Source organism: Monodon monoceros, unplaced genomic scaffold (assembly GCF_005190385.1).
Source record: "Monodon monoceros isolate NGI ecotype Baffin Bay Population unplaced genomic scaffold, NGI_Narwhal_1 Super_Scaffold_1, whole genome shotgun sequence".
Taxonomy (NCBI): Eukaryota; Metazoa; Chordata; class Mammalia; order Artiodactyla; family Monodontidae; genus Monodon; species Monodon monoceros.
Genome location: NW_021703765.1, coordinates 62381612 through 62406098, shown reverse-complemented (window position 1 = coordinate 62406098; position 24487 = coordinate 62381612). Strand labels below are relative to the sequence as shown.

Sequence of the window (24487 nt, the reverse complement as noted above, 5' to 3'; positions counted from 1 at the left end):
TCTAAACTGTGTTGAGGAGAGAGATGTAAACCTTTTTAAAAATTCGTTATTTTGAAAAAATTTATTTATGGTGAAGGTACATGTAATGAATGTGATACAAAGTTAGGAGGTTTTACTAGAAAGCCAAATCTTTGTTTTAAATTAAAATAAAAAGAACCTTTTATTTAAAAGTTTCACAGCAATTTGCATTCTCCAAAGGGTAGATCTAAGTCAGATTCTGGCCCAGTCCTAGATCCAGCCCTAGCTGGGAAATTTCGAGGAGAAATTCAGATAGAAATGCTACCCTCCTGTATTTACAGCCTAATGGGTATCTGTTCACTTCCAAAGGTCTTTCCTTCCCTGTAGTTCTTAGTATTTGTCTTGATAAACCAAACCATCTAGGCTCCCATATTTTCTCCATATTATTATGTAAAATTTCAAGCATACAGAAAAGTGGAAAGAAGTCACGTATCCGCATCTCACTACCTCGATTCTATGGCACTTTGCTATGTTCGCTTTATCACATATTTATCCATCCTTCTATCTTTCCTTCAGTTCATCTTTTTAAAATGTGTTTCAAGGTAAGTTGCAGTCAGTATCTTGTTGCAATAAGCATGCATTGCACTATTTGTTTAAGGTGTTCTGTCTGTCTCTCAACTCTTTGTTTTGAGATAAGTTTAGACTTGCAGAAGAGTTATAGAAGTATTGGACTTCTCTTAAATCCTTCACGCACGGACTTCCCTGGCGGTCCAGTGGTTAAGACTCCACACTTCCGTTGCAGGGGGCACAGGTTCGATCCCTGGTCAGGGAACTAAGATCCCACAAGGCCAAAAAAAAAAAAAAAAAAAAAAAATCCTTCACCCAGCTTCCCTTATGTGGACAAACTACATAACCATAGAACAGTTATCAAAAGTAGGAAAGCAAGGGCTTCCCTGGTGGCGCAGTGGTTGAGAGTCCGCCTGCCGATGCAGGGGACATGGGTTCGTGCCCCGGTCCGGGAAGATCCCACATGCCACGGAGCGGCTAGGCCCGTGAGCCATGGCCGCTGAGCCTGTGTGTCTGGAGCCTGTGCTCCGCAACGGGAGAGGCCACAACAGTGAGACGCCCGTGTACAGCCAAAAAAAAAAAAAAAAGTAGGAAAGCAATATCGTGGAAATGTTATTAACTGAAGTGCAGTCTCTGAATCTCACCGACTGTTCCACTGCTGTCCCTTTTCTGTTCCAGGATCAAACGCAGGACCCCAGTTTGCACTGAGTTGTCTTACCTCCTTGAGTCTCCACCGTTCTGCAGCAGCTTTTCCCTCTCCCTGTCTTTTAGAACCTTGACACTTTAAAGAGTACTGGTCAGTTATTTTTTAGAATGTCTCTCAAGGTGGGCTTGTCTGATGTTTTCTCCTGCTTAGGCTGAGGTTACGTACTGCTGGGAAGGGCAGCACAAGGTGATGTGCCTGTCTACGTGCATCACGTCAGGGGCACGTGATGTTGATGTGTCCTGTTACTGGTGACGTGACCTGGATCACTTGGTTGAAGCGGTTGTCTGCTAGTGAATAATAAATATCCTATTCCTGCTTAAACTTCCTCTCACTGATTTTAGCATCTGTTTGTGCATTTTGCCTGCAGCAGTTAGTACTGTGCTGTAGCGGTGATCTTCTATTTCCTCATTCTTCCTGTAAGGAATCATTTGTGTTATATTATTATACTTATTGTTATATTTATAGCCCTTATTTGTATTAGTATGGACTCATGGATATTTATTTTATTCTTTGGGTTAGTCTATTACTATTATTTATTTCGCTGCTCATGTTATTCCAACGTTGATCATTGGGAGCTCTTTTCATCCCCCACCCCACCAAAGTGCCAAAGCACTTTCTTACTTTGGGGCACCACAGATGATCCAGGCTTGTTTTTTCCCCTGCACTAGCTGTGGAATCAGTAGTATTTAGAAAACGAGATCTGGGTGCGAGGCGTACCCATTACTACTGAGGCTTCACCTCCTCCAGCTCCTCTCTGGACAGAGCCAGGAAGATTGTATGTATGTGCACCAACCCATACGTACACACGTGATGATTATTTCTCTATCAAAAATCATGAGTTTATACATGTACAGTAGTTTCAAAATTGCTAAACCGTACCCTGTGAGAAGCAAATGTACCAGAGTGCAGTGTTTGTGTACAGTCCTTTTTGTGTTTAGCCTGAGAGTCTCCACTCGAAACAACATTCTTCTCACAGTTACTTAGGTCAGCTCCTTTTTTCACCTCTCTCTCGTTGTGGTTAGGTCATGCTTTTGTAATACAGTTAGATTAGTTTTATCACAGTTTGCATTTCATTCCCCCCACCCACAATTCCGGTTGATTTTTTTTTTAAGTATATGCATAAAATTCATTCTCTGTTTGCTGCATTGGAGGGTGTTTGGCAGCATCCCTGGCCTCTACCCACTAGCTGGTAAGGCCCTAGTAGCACCCCACTCCCCTAGTTGTGACAACCAAAAATGCCTCAAGACCTTGGTACGTTGGCAAAACTGCCCCAGTTGAGAACCAGAGATGTGGTTCTCACAGTTTTATTTGTCTAATTTCAGCAGAGAGGTGGCAACTATAAGTGAAAATCAAATAGGAAATTGTAACTGTTGCATGTTGGCTTTAACATAATTAATCATAGTTATTTTAGATGACCTGTCAGATAGTTGCAGCATCTGTGCCATGTCCAAGTCTGGTTTATTGATTACTTGCTGTCTTGATGCAGTGAGCTGGATGTATTGTTTTTTCTTGCTTTTTGTATATTTTATAATTGTTGAAAGCTGGGAATCTTGTGTAGGACAGCAGTTTTATGCCTTGACATGGGCACCTCTTTCCTTCTAGGTGTTTAATGTCGGAGTTTGAGTTAATCTGCTCAGGAGCTGGGCTGGGTTTGAGTTTTGTTGTTGCTGTGATGTCCTCAGTGCACAGCAGGTTTCCAGTTGCTCTGGTGATACTTTGCGTTTAGAGTGGGGCGGGTGCTCCAGAGGATTTTTCTGTGTCTGCCCTAATTTCAGCTTTAGGTTGTCTTTTGCATTGCATCTCAGGAAGGGCATGTCTCATACTGTCTCAGCAGTTTCAGCTGAGATTTCCTATTCATTTGTTGAGAACATATTTTCCTTTATAATGTTGGACATATTTGCAGTAGCTGCTTTAAATGCTTTTCTGCTAATTCCAACATATAAGTCATCTTTGGGTGGGTTTCCATTTCTTTTTTGAGTATGAGTCACTTTTTCTTTTTCTTTGTATGTCTAGTAATTTTGGATTGTATTCTGGGCAGTGTGAATCACACATTGTAGAGATTCTGAATTCTGTCTTGTTCCTCTGCAGAAAATTGGTTTTTGTTAACAAGCAGTTAACTTGGTTCACCTCAAACTCTAACCTCTTTCCTTCAGTTGAAATAACTGTTCAGCTATTTTTCCTTAATTCAACTCCTTGGAATCTGAGTGCTTGTGGATTTCAGAGGTCAGTGGGATACGAGCAGAGTTTATATACAAAATTTGTGATTCTTTCCTTTCTGGTATTTCCCCAACCCCCTTGCTTTCCAGCAGCTTTGGTTGTCCTGAGATATCTCCTCTGCTTCTTCGAGGCAATGATAAGACCCTGGGTTTTCTACCAAATTTCAGCTGCCCTGTATGGCCTCAGGTGGGGCCTACACTCACACCTATAGTCATAAAACTAGGAAACTCACCCAGTGCCAGTTCCTTCCAAATGCAGATTTCTTTCATTTTCTGCCTGCTTTTAGTTTCTCTTCAGTGCTTTTAAGTAGTTGATGTTTGTATGTTTTCAAGATGTAACAGTTATTTTCAGCAGGAACATTAGTGTGTTTGGAACTACTCCTCAATGAGCAGAAGTTGGGTATTTAGGCTCCTATTTTAATTTTTTTTAAGAGTCGTTTTTTTTTTTAATTTTGTATTTTATTGTATTTTTTTTGGCCACAGCACGCAGCTTGCAGGATCTTAGTTCCCCGACCGGGGATCGAACCCGTGCACCTTGTGGTGGAAGCTCAGAGTCCTAACCACTGGACCGCCAGGGAAATCCTTAGGTTCCTATTTTTATTTTTATTTATTTATTTATTTATAAAAGATTTTTTGATGTGGACCATTTTTAAAGTCTTTATTTGCTACAATATTGCTTCCGTTTTATGCTTTGGTGTTTTGGCCCCGAGACATGTGGAATCTTAGCTCCCCAACCAGGGATCAAACCTGCACTCCACATCTTTCCCTGGATATCTTATTGGGTCCTCAAATTGCATGTGTCCTCATCTCTTTCCCTCCCAGAGTCCCCTTCTTCTCTCTTATCTCTGTATGTGGAACCTCCTTTCTATCTCCACCATTTCCAGGTGGTCAGCAAGTCTGTTGATTCTGCCTCATTGAAGAGCCCTTGAATCTGTGTACTTCTCCCATCTCCCCGGTACCACCTGGGTCCAGGCTCTCTGCTCTCTGCTCTGGGTATAACTCATCACCCTGCATGCACTGTTGCCCTCCCACCCCCTGCAGCTGGAAGGATGTCCACCCGAGACACCATCACTGGCTCCATGTTGCCAGTGGGTGAAGGCCACACTCTTCAGCCTGGCCTGCTTTGGCCTTCCAGCCTTGCCAGCCCTCACAGCACTGCTGTCCTAGATTTTCTTTGGTGTCTGCTGAACACTGTGCTGGGAACACGCTCTCCTTTGCCTGTATAAAAGCTATTAATTATCCTTCTAGCCTTAACTGAGATGTCGTTTCCCGAGGAGGCCTTTCCGGACCTCCTCTCAAGAGCAGGTCACGTCCCCTGCTGTGTTCCCAGAGCCCCTTGTACTGCTTCTTTCCTGCATCCCTCACGCGCAGCGATTTTTTAAATGTCTGGCTTCCGCTGTAGACTCTGAGTTCCAGGAGGGCAAGTTGCTGCCTTCTTTCCTCCTTTCTCTGACCTTTGCATCATGCCCAGTGCCTGGCAAGTCATGGACACCCAAGTGGTTTTTGTTTAATGAATGGATTAAAGACAAGAATAGCTCCATATGGCAATAGAGTAGACCTGATTACTGTAACGTCAGCTCTCTTCTGCCTGCCACGTCTGATTGTGACACACTAATCTTATTTCCCAAAGAGGGATTCTCCGGCAGTTTGACGTGAAGCTGTAATCTAGCCGCTGCTGCAGCAGCAGAGGGGCCTGTGCTCGTTCCGTGGCTGGTGTCGCAAGCAGCAGTGAGAACACCACCCGGAGCGGCAGGCAGCGCTGTGCCCATTGGAAGGTGCCTCCGAACAGTGCCTTTTTGTACCTTCTCAGAAGGGCAGCGTAGGCCTGTGCCAGGGACTGTCTACTGAGTTGAGACGGATTTGGATCCTTAGACATGCAGTGAGAGCAGGCTGCACCGGGTGGGCGGCAGGTCTGTGCACCGTGCCTCAGTCGCGCACCTTCCATGTGCCCAGTGGCAGAGATGGAGATGGGGCGCCTCCCGCTTGCTCTCGGCTGGCACCCTCCTTGTTCTGACCCGTGTGTCTCTATAATCTGTCCTCACTTTCCTCATGTGCTGTGTTCTTTGGGAGATGAAGGCTTCAGGGACATGACCGGTCTCGTAACTGTGAAGTGGACATTTGGACTAAATGTAAAATGTTGACTCCTATTTCCTACTCTTGCCATGTTCCACGAACTTTGCTTTGTCTGTCAGTCTTTGTGCATAATGTGCTCTTCCTGTGAAGACGAGTGCAAGCACCACAGAGTTCAGAATTTTGACCGATGCTTGCTGGTGGGCTCTGCACCGAGGCTTTGTTGGTTCAGGATAAGAAAGGCGTAGTGGCTATGGGCTGTGTGAGTCCTGTCTTCTGGAGCCTCCCTCCAGACTGCTGTGAGATCACAACCACATAGTCCTCACACGCTTAGAAAACACATTTGGCATGAAAGATGTGCTCTCCTTGAAAGATACTGTGATAGGCCATTACTTTTGACATCATGATATTCTGAGAGGGAGTAGTTTTTAAATTGTTAATTCTTAAAACGAAGTGCTGATGGGGCTGTTTGACTGGTGTCTGGTTGATCCCGCCTTTCCCTGTCCAGTGTGTTTGTTCTCAGACAGGACTAACTGTCTTCACTTAGCCCAGCCCCATCACATGTCCCTGACACACCGGACCAGGCGGGACACATCCAGCCTTCCTTGCTTGTTGTCCTGGCCTGGTGACAGCCTCGCTGGGCTTGTCACCGAGGTCAGAGGCAGGCCAGCCTGTGTCTGGGGCACCCATTTTGGGGAGCAGGTGCTGAGGAAGGGGTGTCAGACTGGGCCCAAAGGCTGGTGAATTTGGCCGGGCTGAGGGGGCAAGGGAACCACTGTGCCAGGGCTCGGGGAACTTCAGAGACTCCAACCCAGCCTGTGTTCAGCGAGAACAGGCGGAGCTGTGCCCTTGACGGGGAGGCAGGATCTGGTTGTGTCCCTCCTGAGGGTCCTCGCTGCCCTCAGACTGAAGTCCACATGCCAGGCAGTGAGGCTCTTGTCAGTTAGCCATATCCCCGCTTTAGAGCTATCCCCCTGCTGCCCTCTCTGTTCCCCCCCTGCCCCGTGGTTCAGCCATGCTGGGATTTATTGTCCTCTAACTTGAATGTCCTTCTACCTCTGCTCTGAATGTCATCTGGCTGAATACTGTTCCCCAGCCCTGTTCTCCATTAGTGAAGCCAGCCATCTGACAGACTAATTCATGTCATTATGCTGCTGAAGGCTTCCCGATGCCTGAAGTCGAAGCAAATGGCTTCTACCTCTGTGGCTTGATAGATCTTTTTATTTATTTATTTATTTGGTTGGTTGAACCGGGTCTTAGTTGCAGCTTGCCGGCTCCTTAGTTGTGAACTCTTAGTTGCGGCATGCAAGTGGGATCTAGTTCCCGGGCCAAGGATCGAACCTGGGCCCCTTGCATTGGGAGTGCAGAGTCTTAACCACTGTGCCACCAGGGAAATCCCTCTTTGTGGCTTGATAGTGCTTTATCATTCTCTTATTCCGGTTTCCATCCTGACTTGTCTCTGGTTGTAGACACGTATGGCTCCTCCACTAACTGTAGGCACACAGGGCAAGGCTTTGATTTAGTTTGTACTTTTAGACCTAGATGCAGTGGGGGATCTTGGAATTTTGGTTGAATTGCATCAGAGGTAAGTAGCAGTCGGTGGTTTAGAAGTGTTCATCTGTGTTGCATGTCTCATCCCTAGAAATAAAAGTTGAATGAGATGTTTTCCCTTGGTCCTTGTCTATGGGAGTTGTTTTGTATAGGGGACTCTGTGAGGAGCCGTTGAGGTGCCCTGGATGGGAAGGAGGGACAGACGAGCCTCAGGGGCAAAGGGAGCAAAACTCACCTTCCTGCTGCCTTTGCCTCTTGAAATTCAGGGTCAGGTCTCTTTACTGTGACGCTTTCCACCCTGTGCAGAGCATCTACTAAGAACATCTTCAACCAGCCGACCTGCTTCTCTGCCGAGAGTACCTGCCATGGAAAGTGCCAAGACCATCTCAGGTAATACTTTTTATCTGAAATTTCTTTTAAAAAGATTCTTCCAGAAGTTTTAGTGATGGTACCGAGTACTTTCTCTTTAGGTTTATTTAACCTTAGTTGCCTCTTTAGTTGATTGTTTTTCACTCTAAATTTCCCCTATTGTATCTTACACATTTCATAGAAATCACATTTCGTGGCCCTGATTTCAAAAATAAAAAATAAGAGCTAGATAGTTCCATTCACTTAACAATTATTCATTAAGTGCCTAGAGTGGGTTAGAAGATACACTGAAAATATAGGTTCATACAAAGTTGGGTAGCTGTGAAAGGTTAAAATATTTATCACAAGATGTGTCATGACTGTTTTTGAAGGGTTATTTCAGAGCACACCAAAGATTCTCCAGAAGCCAGATTTTTCCAGTGTTATAGCCATTTTACAATGATGAATTTGATGGCCTTACTTTTTTGGTCTCCTAGAGCTAACTCTTCAGTTTATCAGTGTTCATATTATTTTCCCCTTGTGGCCTTTTTTTTAACCCTTAATAGCTCAACTAGAAATTGGACCAGGAAAGGAAAGATTCCTATAACCCTGCCTCCTATGGTTAATGTCCCACTTGTATGTGGATTTAAGTTAGTACAGTTTTTGTACATCTTAGCTGGGTCTTTAAATCAGTGGGAAGTCCAGCCAAAATCACCACCCCCAAAGCCCAGATCCAGAGCCTTTTCCTGTAACAGAGTTCTTCTGATTCTTTCTCAGTCTGTTTCCTCTGTTTGCTATAAAATTATCAAAGGTGTTCTCATCCAATTTCCTAGCATACCACTTAAAAGAAACTGCCGATTTAAGGCATACAGAGATCTGACATGGAAAGGAAAAGGCAGAATAATTATAAAATTATGTCAAATATGCAAGTGGATCATTCTGATAAGATCTTGTAATAGGAGAAAGCATGTCTCCTCTCGATCTTTAAACACACCTCTTAGCTTTTGCCGAGTTATAGTCTGCTGTGGCTATCCTAAAATCATCAGGAGAAGTTTAGTCAATGAAAGGGTGCAGTTCCAGTCATCCGGGGGAAATTACTGGTGTTTGGCATGATTGCATTACAGCCAGCCTGGGATGGTGCAGTAATGGCTCCCTCGCTTCCAGCATCATCTGACGTGAGGGACTCTGAGGTCAGGAGCCTTGTCTCGCATCTCACGTCATCGTGGCCAGAAAGCCGCTTCTGTTGTGGCTCCGTTTTCAACGGCTGCAATGGCTGCTTCCACCTCCCAGTTCTCAGGACTTTCATAATTCCAACAAGGCGTAGTGCCTTACGCTTTCAAAATAGGACTTTCCTGATTGTTCTTATCTCTCGGTAGTTGACTTGACACAACACCTTTTGCTTTTCTGTTTTGTTGATTCATGTTTTTTAAAACGTGGCTTGGGACTTCCCTGGTGGCGCAGTGGTTAAGAATCTGCCTGCTAATGCAGGGGACGTGGGTTCGATCCCTGTTCCGGGAAGATCCCACATGCCGTGGAGCAACTGAGCCCATGCGCCTCAACTACTGAAGCCCGCACGCCTAGAGCCCTTGCTCTGCAACAAGAGAAGCCATTGCAATGAGAAGCCCGTGCACCACAACAAAGAGTAGTCCCCGCTCACCACAACTAGAGAGAGCCCACGCGCAGCAATGAAGACCCAAGGCAGCCAAAAAAAAAAAAATCTTGACCCAGAATTAAGTGTGGCCCTGTAACAAAGCATCTTTCCTTTCTGTCTCTTCAGCAGTGTTTTTGGCCACGTTCAGAAGGGTTGTGTTGATTTTGGTTGAGAGTGAATGTTGCTTTAGTTAGCCTTTGGCTTTGGTCATGTTTGTAGTTGAACGCAGCTTTGCGGGGGACTCACTGTGGGCCAGGTGGGTGCTTTGAGTGTTGAGGGTGGATGAGACACACTCCTTGCCTTCAGGGAATGTGGGCTTCTGTGCATATTTCAACAACTGTACCTTTTTCACAGTTTTTTTTGTTTTGTTTGTTTTAATTTATTTTTATTTTTGGCTGTGTTGGGTCTTCGTTTCTGTGCGAGGGCTTTCTCTGGTTGTGGCAAGCGGGGCCCACTCTTCATTGCGGTGCGCGGGCCTCTCACTATCGTGGCCTCTCTTGTTGCGGAGCACAGGCTCCAGATGCGTAGGCTCAGTAGTGGCTCACAGGCCTAGTTGCTCCGCGGCATGTGGGATCTTCCCAGACCAGGGCTCCAACGCGTGTCCCCTGCATTGGCAGGCAGATTCTCAACCACTGCGCCACCAGAGAAGCCCCCTACAGTTTTTTAGAATGGAAAAAAAAAAAAAATCCTTTCAAGTTATCAGTAAGTTAAAGAGAATGTTAGTTTTTCCTCCTGTATGATAATTTCTGCTCTTTTGGGGACCTGCTGAAGAAGATGTCTCAAGAACTCAGCTTAAAATGTTTTTGCTATAAATTGCATAATGGCTGTTTCTTACACTCAGTGTCCAGACGAAGCAGTGAAGAGATGAAGCGAGATGTCTCTGCACCTGAGGGCGCGTCTCCTGCCTCGCTCATGGCCATTGGTGCCACGTCGCCACAGCTGTCCCTGTCCTCCTCCCCCACGGCCTCCGTGACCCCCACCACTCGAAGCCGGATAAGGTAGAGGACAGTAGTTAGTATTGGTGCATTTCATGCCTGCCGTTCCTGGCCTTTTGAAATTAAATGATCAGGTTATAAAGTAACGGCATTCGGGCACTGATGTATTTTCATTCTTTATATGTTATTTAGTGTTTTCTGATCTAGTCTTCTATGCCTAGAATTGGGAAAGATGATATGAAAGTGAAAAAGTAAAGCAAAGTAAAAGAGAGAATTATTTTCCCCAAGCAGCTGGTGTTTTTGTTTTTGTTTTTTGTGGGGTTTTTTGGTTTTGGTTTTTTCAAGTAGAGAACAGCTGAGTACAAAAGTAAGTTTAGTGAAAACGGGGTGTGGATGGAGTGTTGAGGAGGCTGGAAGAGGGGAACTCGAGCGAGGCCTTGAGGGTGGGGGACCGGGAGGAAGGTGAGCGCTACTGGCAGGACCAGTGACTCCAGTGAGTGCGCAGGAGGGCTGAACACGAACTGGAGGAGGGATGGAAGTGGGTTTCAGAACTTTACCGTATACTGACTTACAAGTTTGAGTAAAAGTGGGATATTTGGTGTCTCAAACTCAAATTATATGCTCACTTATAAAACCCAGCCTCTCGGGGACCGACCTCTTAGAAGAGTGGTCCCGTACTCAGTGCGGGTCAGGCAGGCCGGGTGCAGTGGGGAGTGCAGCTCAGGCTGCCCTGGCCAAGCCCGGGGGAGCACACTGTCCGCGCTGGTGGGCAGGGCCCCCACTCTTCCTGATGCCCCACTTAGAAGTTGTGAGCCTCCACGAGGTGTCTCCTGGCCTTAGCTTCCTTATCGTACAGTGAAGATGTTCCAGGAGAGCAGCCTCTGCTCTAGGAGGCTCTCTGCTGCAGCTTCTCATTGTGCCCATAGACTTTACTCGTCTTTGATGCTTTTTAAGCTGTTTCTATAACAAAATGGCCTGTGTGAACTAGAGGAAACCTTTCACAAGTGATTGTAGTAGTTACTTTTATTTTGAGCATAATAGAGGTTTTTTTTTTTTCTTTTGGCTTGCCCTTTTGTTTTCATTCACATACCTCACCTTTATCTTCATTCTCATTTCCTGTGATCAGTGGTGTTATAACAAACTTCTTTGAACCCTTTAAATCAGGGCAGCAATCGGTGGGCAGGTACACGAACATAAAAGTATATTTCTTCAAGACAGCAGTCTAACTGCAAGTTGAAATATTTTCATATTTTACTTTTGGTTCTAAATAAAAATTGGTGCTGTTTCAGTGCACCTCTCACTTGGAAAAGCTTCAGTTCTACATGTGTGCTCTTTGATTTCCTACCATACTTTGTAGGGTGAATATGGACAGAATAATAGTAAGCCACCTGTAACATCATAACCTCTAGGACAGTTACTGGACTGTTAAGTGTATGGGTCGTAGGGCTAGAATCTCCACTTGTGCAGTCATCACTAAAAATTAGACCAGGCTTTTAAGAGCGTGCTGCTTGTCAAGGAACAGGTTGTTTTACAGAGTGCTCCTTGGTATTCTGTTCTGCTTCTAGAATAGTTTCTGGAAGGAAGGATTGGGTACTGGAGGAGTGGGTTGTATGCCTCCCCTGCTCCATCACCAGGGTGATCACAAAACCTTTTTTGATTCAGTGTCTGGTCTGGGGCAGGATATTTATTCTACCTCCAAGGCAGTCGACAGTGCCCTAAAGTACCCTCCATATAATTTTAAGAAATGAGTAAGGTATAGCCATTGATTTTTTTTTCCCCCCAAGCTTCTGTAGTTGGTCTGTCCTGTAGTAAACTCTGAAGTTCCTTGAGAGGCAGGGTCTCTGTGTTGCTCACTGCACCCTGCCCCGCACACGCACATGGCCTGGCACAGTGGTGCTGTGCCAAGAGAGGGTCCTTCCTTTGTTCCCTAAGTGAAAATGAGGAACCCAAGATGCAGTGGTGCTGAATCTTTGCCAGTTTCCGTGTGGATAATGAGCAGAGCCCCCTACAGATGGCAGAGCCCCCTACAGATGGCAGAGCCCCCTGATGGTGGTGGGTCTGTGGGACCCATAAAAATTGACAGGAAAAATCCAACGGGTGAAGGTACATCTTGCCATTGGTTGCCTCTGAGTGTGCGTTTGTTCTGTTCAAATGTTCTGTTGTGTTGGATTTCTGGTTTAGAAGGGTGCTCAAATAAGAAATATTTCAACTTGGGTTCCTTATTTTCACTTATCAGGGAAGAAAGGAAGGACCCTCTCTCGGCATTGGCAAGAGAATATGGAGGATCCAAGAGGAACGCCTTGCTGAAGTGGTGTCAGAAGAAAACCGAAGGCTATCAGGTAGCCCCATGGTTCTTTTGTCCCAGGGGAGCAGCCGCCACGCCAGGTGCTGACGGTGCAGCTCACCTGAGCAGTGACGAGTCCTGCACTGGGTTCCAAGTCTACCCTGAACGTGGCAGAGTATCCCTTGGATGAAATAAGTTTCTTACCTTTCCAGAGTAGCTAACCTTTACAATACTCTTGTTCAGCTGTTGTAGCACTTTATCATTTAAGTCCCAGTTAATTGCTTTTGTTAAGGCCTCATCTGGACTAAGAGTGAAAATATATTTATTTTACTTTAAATTAAGATTTTACTTATCATTGATATGTTTAAAGTTTTCTCTTAGCTTTTTCCCCTTCCCACTGGGCTGTCTTTGTGCCCTGTCATTTCACATCTGGACTGTTTTATAGCCTCTCCTTTCTTGCCCTGTCAGTCTCTCTCTCTTTTTTTTATTAACCTTTTTTTAAAAACTGAAGTGTAGTTAATTTATGATGTGTTAGTTTCAGGTATATAACAAAGTGATTCATTTATACATATATATATTTCTATTCTTTTTCAGATTCTTTTCTATTATAGGTCACTATGAGACATTGAATATGGTTCCCCTTGCTATGTAGCAGGACCTTGTTGTTTATCTATTTTATATATAGTAGTTAGTAACTGCTAATCCCAAACTCCTAATTTATCCCCCCCACCCCAACACACACACACAGACAGTATCCTCTCTGGTAACAGTAAGTTTGTTTTTCTGTCTGTGAGTCTGTTTCTGTTTTGTAAATAAGTTCATTTGTATCATTTTTTTAGATTCCACACATAAGTGATATCATATGATACTTGTCTCTGACGTACTTCACTTAATATGATAATCTCTATGTCCATGTTGCTGCAAATAGCATTATTTCATTCTTTTTTATGGCTGAGTAGTATTCTATCATATATATGTACCGCATCGTTATCCATTCATCTGTTGATGGACATTTAGGTTGCTTCCATGACATTATGCTAAATGAAATGGGCCGTACACAGAAGTACAAATATTTTAGGCCTCCACTTATATAAACTCCATAGAATAGTCACATTCATTGAGACTGAAAGTAGAATGGTGGTTGCCAGGGGCTGGGGGCAGGGGGTGATGGGGATTTATTGTTTAAAGGGTACAGAGTTACAGTTTGCAAGATGAAGAAAGTTCTGGCAATGGATTCTGGTGATGGTTACACAACCATGTGAATGTACTTAATGCCACTGAACTGTACACTTATAAAATAATTGCTTAGGCCAAAAAAAAAAAAAAAAAAAAGTAAATGATTGGGATATAGCTAGATAGAAAAACCTAGCAAGGACATAGAAGATTTGAACCATGAACTATATACTAATTAGACCTGTGAGAGATCTGTTGAACACTCTATCCAACAACAGCAAAGTATGTATTCTTCTCAGGTGCACGTAGAACATTCAGGATAGGCTGTGTGTTGAGTAATAAAACAAATCTTCATCAATTTTAAAAGATTGAAATTGCACAAAGTGTCTTTTCTGATCACAATGGAATGAAATTAAAAATTAATAACTGAAGGAAAATTCACAACATAACATAACAAAACTATGGGAGGTGCTGAAAAGCAGCTCTCAGGGAAATTTATAGCTGTGAACACCTATCTTTATAAAGAAGAAGAATCTCAGGACTTCCCTCGTGGTCCAGTGGTTAAGACCCCGCTCTTCCAATGCAGGGGGTGTGGGTTTGATCCCTGGTCGGGGTACTAAGATCCCACATGCTGTGCGGTGTGGCCAAAAGATAAAAAAAAAAGAAGAAGAAGAAGAAGAAAAATCTCAAATCAATGATCTAACCGTCAACCTGAAGAAAGTAGAAAAAGAAGAGCAGACTAAGCCTAAAGCAGTCAGAGGAAGGAAGTAATAAAGGTCAGAGCAGAAATAAAGGAGATAGAAGAATCAGTAGAGAACATCAGTGACACCAGAAGTTTGTTCTTTGAAAAGATCAGCAAATCTACAGATCTTTACCTAGATTGACAAAGGAAAAAAAAAAGAGGAGACTAAAATTACTAGAATCAGGAATAAAGGAGAGGACATTACTAATGACCTTACAGAAATGAGAGGGATTAAAAGGGAATACTGTGAACAGTATACCAACAAATTGTTTAACGTAGATGAATTTGACAAATACCTCAAAGTACACAAACTATAAAAATTAACTCAAGGACCTGCCTGGTGGCACAGTGGTTAAGAATCCGCGTGCCAATGCAGGGGACACGGGTTCGAGCCCTGGTCTGGAAGATCCCATGTGCCGTGGAGCAACTAAGCCCGTGCGCCACAACTACTGAGCCCACGCACTGCAACTACTGAAGCCCGCGTGCCTAGAGCCCGTGCTCTGCAACAAGAGAAGCCACTGAAATGAGAAACCGGCGCACCACAACGAAGGTAGCCCCCACTTGCCGCAACTAGAGAAAGCACGTGCGCAGCAACGAAGACCCAATACAGCCAAAAATATTAATTAATTAATTAAAAAAAATTAACTCAAGAAGAAAGAAAATCTGGGACTTCCCTGGTGGTCCAGTGGTTAAAGACTTCACCTTCCAGCACAGGGGGTACGGTTTCGATCCCTGATCAGGGAGCTAAGATCCCATATGCCTCGCCACCAAAAAAACAAAACATAAAACAGAAGCAATATTGTAACCAAAAAATTCAATAAAGACTTTAAAAATGGTCCACATCAAAAAATATATATATATTTAAAAAAAGAAAGAAAGAAAATCTGAGTAGACGTATAGCAACTAAAGAAACAGAATTAGTGATCAAAAAACTTTCAACAAAGAATAGCCCAGGGCCTGATGGCTTCACTGGTAAATTCTACCAAACGTTTAAACGAAGAATTAACAGCAGTCTTTCTCAAACTCTTCCAAAAATAGAATAGAGAACATTTCCTAATTCATTCTGTGAGTCCAGTATTACCCTGATAACAAAGCCAGAAAAAGACATCACAAGAAAACTACAGACCAATATTTCTTATGCAAAAATCCTCAATAAAATATACGGACAAACAGAATCCAGCAGCAAATAAAAGGAATTGTGCACCATGACCAAGTTGGATTTATCCCAGGAATGCAAAGTTGGTTCAACATATGAAAATTAAAGTAATATACCATGTTGTGGAATAAAGGGGAAAAACCACAAAATCATCTCAGTGGATGCAGAAAAAGTGTTTGACAAAATTCAAAACCCATTCATGATAAAAAAAAACACTCAACAAACTAGGAATAGAAGGGAACTTTCTCAACCTGATAAAGGGTATCTGTGAAAACCCACAGCTACCATCGTACTTAATGGTAAAAGACTAGGTGCTTGCCCCACAAGATCAGGAACAGGAAAGGATGCCCACTCTCACCATTTCTATTGACATTTTATTGGAAGTTCTCGCTAGGGCAGCTGGGCAAGAGAAAGAAAAAAAGGCATTGAAAAGGAAGAAGTAAAACTGTCTGTTTGCAGGTGACATGATTGCTATCTAGAAAACCTTCAAGAATTCACATAAAAACCTTTGGAGCTGCTAAACAAACCAGCGGAGTTACAGGATACAAGGTCAATATAAAAATCAGTTGAATTTCTCTATACTAGCAATGAAACTCTGAAAATGAAATTAAGACAACATTTCCATTTATAATAGCTTCATAAAGAATAATATATCCGGGGGAATTCCCTGGTGGTCCAGTGGTTAAGACTCCTCACTTCCACTGCAGGGGGCATGGGTTTGATCCCTGGTCCCTGGTGGGGGAACTCTAAGATCCTGTGTTCTGTGAGGTGCGGCCAAAAATAATAATAATAACATATCCGGAAAAAAGCATGGTTCGAAAGGATACATGCATCCCAGTGTTCATTGCAGCGCTGTTTACAGTTGCTGAGACATGGAGGCAACCTAGGTGTCCATCAACAAATGAGTGGGTAAAGACGATGTGGTACGTATGTACACTTGCATGTTACTCAGCCATTAAAAAGAGTGAAATAATGCTGTTTGCAGCAACATGGATGGACCTGGAGGTTATCATACTTAGTGAAGTAAGTCAGAGAAAGACAAATATATGGTGTCGCTTATATGTGGAATCTTAAAAAATGATACAAATGAACTTACTACAAAACAGAAACAGACTCACAGACTTAGAAAACAAACCTACGTTAACAAAACACAAACAGACTCACAGACTTAGAAAACAAACCTACGTTAACAAAACACAAACAGACTCACAGACTTAGAAAACAAACCTACGTTACCGGGGGGAAGGGTGGGAGGGAGAGATAGACTGGGAGTTTGGGATTGACATGTAAACACTGCTATATTTAAAATAGATAACCAGCAAGGACCTACTGTATAGCACAGGGACCCCTGCTCAATATTCTGTAATAAGCTAAATGGGAAAACAATTTGAAAAAGAATAGGTACATGTATATGTATACCTGAATCACTTTACACCTGGAACTAACACAACATTGTTAATCAACTATACTCCAATATAAAATAAAAATTTAAAAAAAGAATAAAAGACTTAGAAATAAATTTAACCAAGGGGGTACAAGGCTTGTACACTGGAAACTACAAACATTATGAAAGAAATTAAAATCTAAGTAAACGGAAAGATCCTTTGTTCATGGATTAGAAGTTTTTGATACATGCTACAACGTGGATGAATCTTAAAAATATTATGCGAAGTGAAAGATGCCAGACATAACACTCCATCCTAAAAGACTTCAGTCCTCCATACCTGAAAGTGGGGGTAAAACTGATGCTCTCAGCTTCGCAAAGTGGCAAGAACATCAATGCTATGGCTCCTAATTTGATCGAGGACTGAAGTCTCGAGCATAAATCAGTATTGCCCAGCCCTTTACATCTTTTTCTTTAACATCATTTTTTATCTGGCTGTACTTCACATAAGGCGCAGTTCACCCGTTTAAAAATGTACATTTTAGTGTCTTCACAGAGTTGTGGAGCCATCACCACAATTAGTTTTAGAGAATTTTCATCAATCTGAAAAGAAACCTTGTACCTGTTAGCAGTCCCTCCCCATTTGCTGTAGGCAGCCACGGATCTACTTCCTGTCTCCATAGACGTGCCTGTTCTGGGCATGTCATGGCACTGGAATTACACAGCGTGTGGTCCTCTGTGGCTGCCTCTTTCATTGAGCATAATGTTTTCACGGTTCAACCGTGTTGTAGCATGTTCTCCACGTGTCACTCCTTTTACGACTGAACAGTATTCCACCTTGTGGACCACCTGTTGTCATCCCATCATCTGCTGACGCCGTCTGGTCGTCGTGGCCGGTACATATGATGCTGCTGTGCACACTGCGTATGAAGGCTTTGCATGGACATAAGTAATTTTCTCACCCTCCTGGCTGTCTTTTACTTGGTTGCCAAAGTGGTTTGAAATTGTGATCTGGTTATTTCTCTTTAAGATGCTTCTCCTTTGCCGTTTGGTTAAAGCCTCGAATCCTTGGTGTGGAGAACAAGACCCCTTACAGTTGATCTGGCCCCTGTGTAGTCTTATCGGCTTCTCCACAATCACACCTTGGCCACTGGTGCCCCCCATCCTGTCACTTCACCCACTCCATCTGGGGAGTGTCTGCTCCTTCAGCTTCGAAGTCAGCATCTGTGCAATGTTGCCTTTGCCCTGCTCCACCCCCGCAAGGGTTCATCCCTAATGTGCACCCCCTCCTCCCAGAGCCCCGGGAGCCTAGTTCTTCCTTGACTTGAACCCAGTCCAGGGCAGAGTGCTTTCTGTATATCAGGGCATGTTTTTTTTTGGTGGGGGGGTGTCTTTGTATCTGTAATTCATTTTCCCTGTGATACAGAACCCCACATGGTATATCCCAAGGATACTGAAGTTGTCAGTTTGTGTGTGTGTCTTCCTTTCTAGACTGTGAGCTCCTTAGAAGGGCCTGTCTTTGCCGCCCAGCATCCAGCAGAAGGCCCTGTACATGGCAGAGCTGAATGACTGTCTGAACCTATATGTTGAATGTCATGGGTTACCTTGGAGGTTCATTTTTAGAACAGTGGTTCGCAGGCTTGTATGCAAAAACCTGTGAAGATTGTGGGAAAAGTGCAGATTCCTGAGAACCAACCCTCAAGATTTATAATTTGAGAGGTGCGTTGGGAGACTCTGGAATCTGCATTTTTACAGGCATTGCACTTGATCCATAGACCATGCTGTGAGAATCACACATAGAGTCGTGATTAAGACCTTGGACTTGAGTGTCAGGTAAGGTTTGAATGTCAGTTCTGCCTCTTACTGTGTGACCTTTTGCAAATTACTTAGCCTCTCTGGGCCTCAGTTTCCTCCTCTGTAAAATGGAAGCTTAAGCAAGACAGTTGTGCACAGTTCTAGCATATGCTATGCGTTTAATAGATTTTAAAAGTATTATTTTTCTATGTTATTGCATGTCATCTTGTAACATAAGCTTTAAATTTTCCTAGACCATTACCCTTAAATTGAGTAATTTTAGATAATTAGAAAGTACCTCCCCCTTGATTACGGAATTTTGCCATGTAGCAAGTTGATTAAAAATTAAGTAACCAAGTTGATTGAGGTAATTCAAGCATTAAATCAATGATTTAACTAATGTCTCTTGGTTCCCTCCACTTAAATTCTCTGATTCTGTGATTTTAAGGTACATTGTATTAAGTTAAAAAACACACACACAAATCAATTCCTTAAGATCCTCAATTAATAATTTTAATTTTTTTTTTGTTTACTGGGTTCTTAAAATGCAAGAGGAAATATAATGCAAAACAGAAAGGTTAGCCATACATAAAGAAAAACCTTTTTATACATTGGGCAGTCTGTGCTACAAACCCGTTTCCCCCCTTCCTTACTTCCTGTGGACACTTTTGTAATGATGTCTATGTATGGCTTTTTTGTTTGTCTGGCTTTTGTTTCCTGTGAGACTGGTATCTGTTTTGCTGTTTAAAAGTAGATAGAATGCTGGTTCTTTTATTTCAAGGTCTGTGAGTTAAAATTGGACATAATTTTATATGCATAATCTTTTTAAGCTGAAAGATATATCTGATAGAGCTCTTAATTTGTCAAGAGCCACGTAAGAAGTGCCAGAGCCCTTTCCTTATCTAGCTGTACGTATGGATGAGCGTACCCCCTCCTTGAAGCCAGCAGTGTGGGACCAGCCTTTGGTCTCTGACTTCCCACAGTCAGCAGGAGAGGGCAGGCTGTGACACTGGACTGGCTCACTAGAGCAGGAGCTGTTACGTGACACTTAGCACATTCTGCACTCTCAGGCCCCAAGTGCATCGTTAGTGCTGGGACTGCACGTGCTTTATGTCGCAGGAACTGTCTAATCAACAGAGATAGATTCCCTAATACTCATATCATCTTCTGCTAACTCTCTTAAGAGTCATCCTAAAATAATTGTACTAATCACTGTAATTTCATTAACCATCCATTACAAAACAAGCCCTTGTGAGTTGGCCTTTTATCTGACAAATACATTTTTCTCTTTTAAATTGCGCCCTGCCACCAATTATTCACTGAAGTTTTAGAATACTAGAATATTACCTTTGAAGGGGACTTGACGATCTAAGTTAACTGTCAGGTTTACAGATGTGGGCCTGAACCCCTACCAGGATCAATGACTCCCTCAAGGCTGAGCCATGAGTCTGTGGCATCACAGACAGCCTTCAGAACTATTGCTTTAAGGATTGAGTCTTTCTTCTTTTTTAATCAGTGCCTCAGCTTGTATACAATTGTGGGTTTTTTTATTTAAAAATTTTTTTTAAATTTGTCTATTTTTGGCTGCATTGGGTCTTCGTTGCTGCACGCGGGCATTCTCTAGTTGTGGCGAGCGGGGCCTACTCTTCGTTGCGGTGTGTGGGCTTCTCATTGTTGTGGCTTCTCTTGTTGCGGAGCACGGGCTCTAAGTGCACGGGCTTCAGTAGTTGTGGCACGCGGGCTCAGTAGTTGTGGCTCACGGGCTCTAGAGCACAGGCTCAGTAGTTGTGGCGTGTGGGCTTAGTTGCTCCGCAGCATGTGGGATCTTCCCAGACCAGGGCTCGAATCCATGTCCCCTGCATTGGCAGGCGGATTCTTAACCACTGAGCCACCAGGGAAGCCCTACAATTGTGTTTTTAAATTAATTTAAATATATAGGTACCTCTAATAGTTCTTTAGTGCTTATGGAGAGAAGTGATGCTCCACTGCCCTATACCATCACCTCTGTAAATTCCGCTTCCCAGAGGCAGCTACTACTCCAGTTCTTTGACTGTTTCTTTAGGGATTAACAATGTAATGGTATGAGACTAACCAGGTAATAAGGAAAATAACTCGTACTTTCAGTATACTTTTCTTTGGTTCTAAATTTTATATTTAACAGCTTCTGTTGTACTGTTGTTTTCTTGTTCTGGGAAAACCTAATTGAATACAATCAAGGAGCCTCTAAAGGTTAATTTAAGAGAGCTTTACTTTGAAATCTCATTGTTTTCTGATAAAATACCAGGCCTAGAGATGGATTGTTAATCCAAAGGATAATGAAATCACTTAATCTAGTACAAAATAGTTTTAATAAATGGGCAAAAGCTTTTAGTACTGTCTGAGGTAATGTAATCTCAAATAAACATTAAGAATGCACAGTTTTATTGAAGGATTTGCTCATTAGTGCTTGGGCCAAAGAAGGAAAGATTGTACATTTCTTAGTGGACGTTAATGGAATCAGAAGAATTGATGGACTTGAATGGTTTAAAAGTGATGTTTTTATGTGCTATGCTTTACTTGCTTTCTAGCAATATTTCGTAATATAGAAATTAACTTATCAAATACATACTAAGCTCTGTGCCAGGTAGTGTGCTGGGCATTGAAGCAGAAATCAGGAAATAGGAAGGTAGTTCCTGTTTCTGGAAGCTTGTGGACTAGTCAGTGAAATACGCATTAGTAATTAAAACTCAATATGGACTTCTGTGTATGGTTATGATAGGTTATCAGATCAAACTCTGCTGAGAACTATTTTGTTTAAAATGCAAATATATGTATATATATGTATATGTGTATATATATATATATATATATATATATATATACATATATATATGTCTGTGAAGGCACTGGGGACTAATGAAGGCAGCTGGGACAAATTTGGCAGGAGCCAAGATTGCGGGGAGAAAGACATCACACTGAGTTGAGCTTCTGTTTGCACTGCCTTTTTCAACCCTTGGAGCATTTGCCAGCTCCTGGCATGGGTCAGAGACCAAACGGAAAGCAGTGGTCCAGAGCTTGTTTCAGAGTCACTGAGGAGGGAAACTAAAATCTGAATTTGGAGCTACTTATAAGGCAACAGAGATTTGAGGGTCCTAAAGCCCAGGGAGAAGACAGTCTCAGAGTAGTGAACTCAACATTTGACTTAGCTCTTGTCCTCAAGGTATTTGTCGCATGCTAAGATGCGTGGAGGTGGACCTGGAGAACTTCAGCAGAAATCTGCTGCTGAGAGGATAGATACTTCAGCACAGCTTTTGTTCTCCTGGTACCAGGAAGATAAAAACCAAGAGTTCAAGACCAGCCAAGGAGGAGTGACCCTGGCAAACATCATGGGAGTTCAGTAGAGCCCTCAAAAGAACAGTGCCTTACAGATAAAGGTTGACTGGAAAAGGCCAGCTTGAAATTCAGCATCAGAACTTTCACCTGCTACATCGAGGTCTTCAGCTGCCGGAAGAAACTTAAAACCTTTCTGCAGGGAGATGGCACTATCCAGCCCCTTATATTCTGATACCCAGTGTCTCACAGTCCATCAGAAATACGTCGTGCCAGTAAACATGACCAAATGACTGAAAATCAAGGGAAATAATAAGTAATATAGGGAAAAACTTCAGGTGATCCAGATACTTAGATTAGGCCTTTAAAATAACTGATTAATGTGTGTTCAAGAAAATAGATGAAGAAAAAGAAAATTTTACCAGAGAAATGGAATCTATAAAATAGAATCAGATGGAAATTTTAGAATTAAAAAAATACAATAGCTGAAATTAGGAATTCCAATACATGCATTTAACAGCACAGTAGACACAATACAAATTTGTGAATTGTAGGGTTGATCAGTTAAAAATATCCACAGTGAAACTGAGAGATGAAAGGTTGAAAAATACGTAAGAAGGTGTCATAGATGTGGGACACAGTAGAAGATTTAACACGTGTGTAGTTGGAGTCCTAGGAGGAGAGGGAAGGACAGGAGTGTCCTACCAAAACTGCCAAAAATGAAAGTCAATGAGAAAAATCATAAAATAGAAAATGTATTAGCTTCAGAAGAGTACTGATAAGACTGGCAACTTCTCCATAGATGGACAAAAACATAATTTATCACCAACAGGCCCACTCTGAAAGAAAAAAGGAAATTCTTTCAGCAAAAAGAAAATAATCCCATAGGGAAACAAAATTATAGGAAGGAATAAAGAGCAATGGGAGAAATAAGTATATGGGTAAATATAAATGAATATTGACTCTGCAGTATAATAAAAATGTCTTGTTTAACGATGTATTTAGGTTTAAAATATAAAACAAAAATGGCTCAAGAGGTTGGTAGAAAAGTAAATGTCATTAACATGTTGTAAAGTCCTTGTATTGTCCAGAAAGTTATAAAATTCTGAATTTATGGTAGATATTAGTGAGTTAAGGGTCACATACCATAAGTCTCTAGGGCTGCACTGTCTGATACAGTGGCCATTGGCTGCATGTGATTATCGAGCACTTCAAATGTGGCCAGTCCAAACCGAGATGTGCTGTGATTATAAAACACACATCAGATTTTGAAGGTTTAGTATGGGGAAAAAAGGATGTAAAACAACCCATTTAAAAATATTGGTACATATTGAAATGATCATATTTTAATATATTAGATTGATTAAAATATATTAATATTATGTCTTTTTACTGTTTCAATGTGACTGCTAGAAATTATATATTGGTAACAACTAAAACAATAATAAAAAATGGAAAATTAAGAGGCTAATAGAGGGGGAAATGGAGTAATAATAAATAATTAATCCAAAAGAAGGCAGGAAAGGAGAGAAAAGGAACAAAGCATAAGGGTACAGAAGTAAATTTAAACCCAAGTATATTACAATTGCATTATACATACATGGACTGAGTATTACAGTTAAAAGACCAAGATTTTCAGACTATAAAAAACAAACCCAATGCTGTTTTGCATATAAGAATCATCCTTTAACTGGAAAGACTGAAGAAGATAAAAGAATGGGAAAGATACTATGCAAGCACTAATCAAAAGTTGGGAGATCTATACTAACATCAGACAAAGTACTTGTCACAGAAAGAAATATTACTAGGGATTTTCCTGGTGGTGCAGTGGTTAAGAATCCACCTGCCAATGCAGCAGACATGGGTTTGAGCCCTGGTCCGGGAAGGTCCCACATGCCGCAGAGCAACTAAGCCTGTGCACCACAACTACTGAGCCTGCACTCTAGAGCCTGCCAGCCACAACTACTGAGCCCGCATGCTACAACTACTGAAGCCTGTGCACCTAGAGCCCATGCTCCGCAACAAGAGAAGCCACCGCAATGAGAAGCCACGCACCGCAACGAAGAGAGTAGCCCCCGCTCGCTGCAACTAGAGAAAGCCCGTGTTCAGCAACGAAGACCCAACACAGCCAAAAGTAAATAAATTAATTAAATATTTTTTTTAATCTTTTTTTTTTTTTTTTTTTGTGGCACGCAGGCCTCTCACCATTGCGGCCTCTCCCACTGCGGAGCACAGGCTCCGGACATGCAGGCTTAGCGGCCATGGCTCACGGGCCCAGCCGCTCTGCAGCATGTGGGATCTTCCCAGACCAGGGCACAAACCCGCGTCCCCTGCATTGGCAGGGGGACTGTCAACCACTGCGCCACCAGGGAAGCCCTAATTAATTTTTTTTAAAAAAGGAAGTATTACTAAAGATAAAGATGGCACTTCATTATGATAAAAGGATCAAAACAAAAATAGCAACAACTGCAGTAGTCAAGGCAGTCTTGGGAAACAGAGTGGGAAGACTTACATTGCCCAGTAAGAAGATTTCACGGGCGCTTATATCCTAAACTCATATGCACCTGATAACATAGCCCCAAAGAACATAAAGCAAAACTGACAGAACTGAAAGGAGAAAAAGACAGTCTCTCAGTCATATTT

At 42.5% G+C, this 24487-nt stretch overlaps 1 protein-coding gene across 10 annotated transcripts in view; it reads left to right on the top strand.

The window, feature by feature from the left end:
• The window catches only part of SPECC1L (sperm antigen with calponin homology and coiled-coil domains 1 like), a 125335-nt gene that overhangs the window by 73443 nt on the left and 27405 nt on the right, over positions 1-24487 (top strand). For all 10 annotated transcript variants that reach the window (XM_029216716.1, XM_029216745.1, XM_029216790.1 and 7 more), the window contains 3 exons: positions 7375-7458; positions 9909-10065; positions 12239-12341. In XM_029216716.1, coding sequence (XP_029072549.1) covers positions 7375-7458; positions 9909-10065; positions 12239-12341 — 344 coding nt within the window. The remainder of the gene's footprint in view (positions 1-7374; positions 7459-9908; positions 10066-12238; positions 12342-24487) is intronic.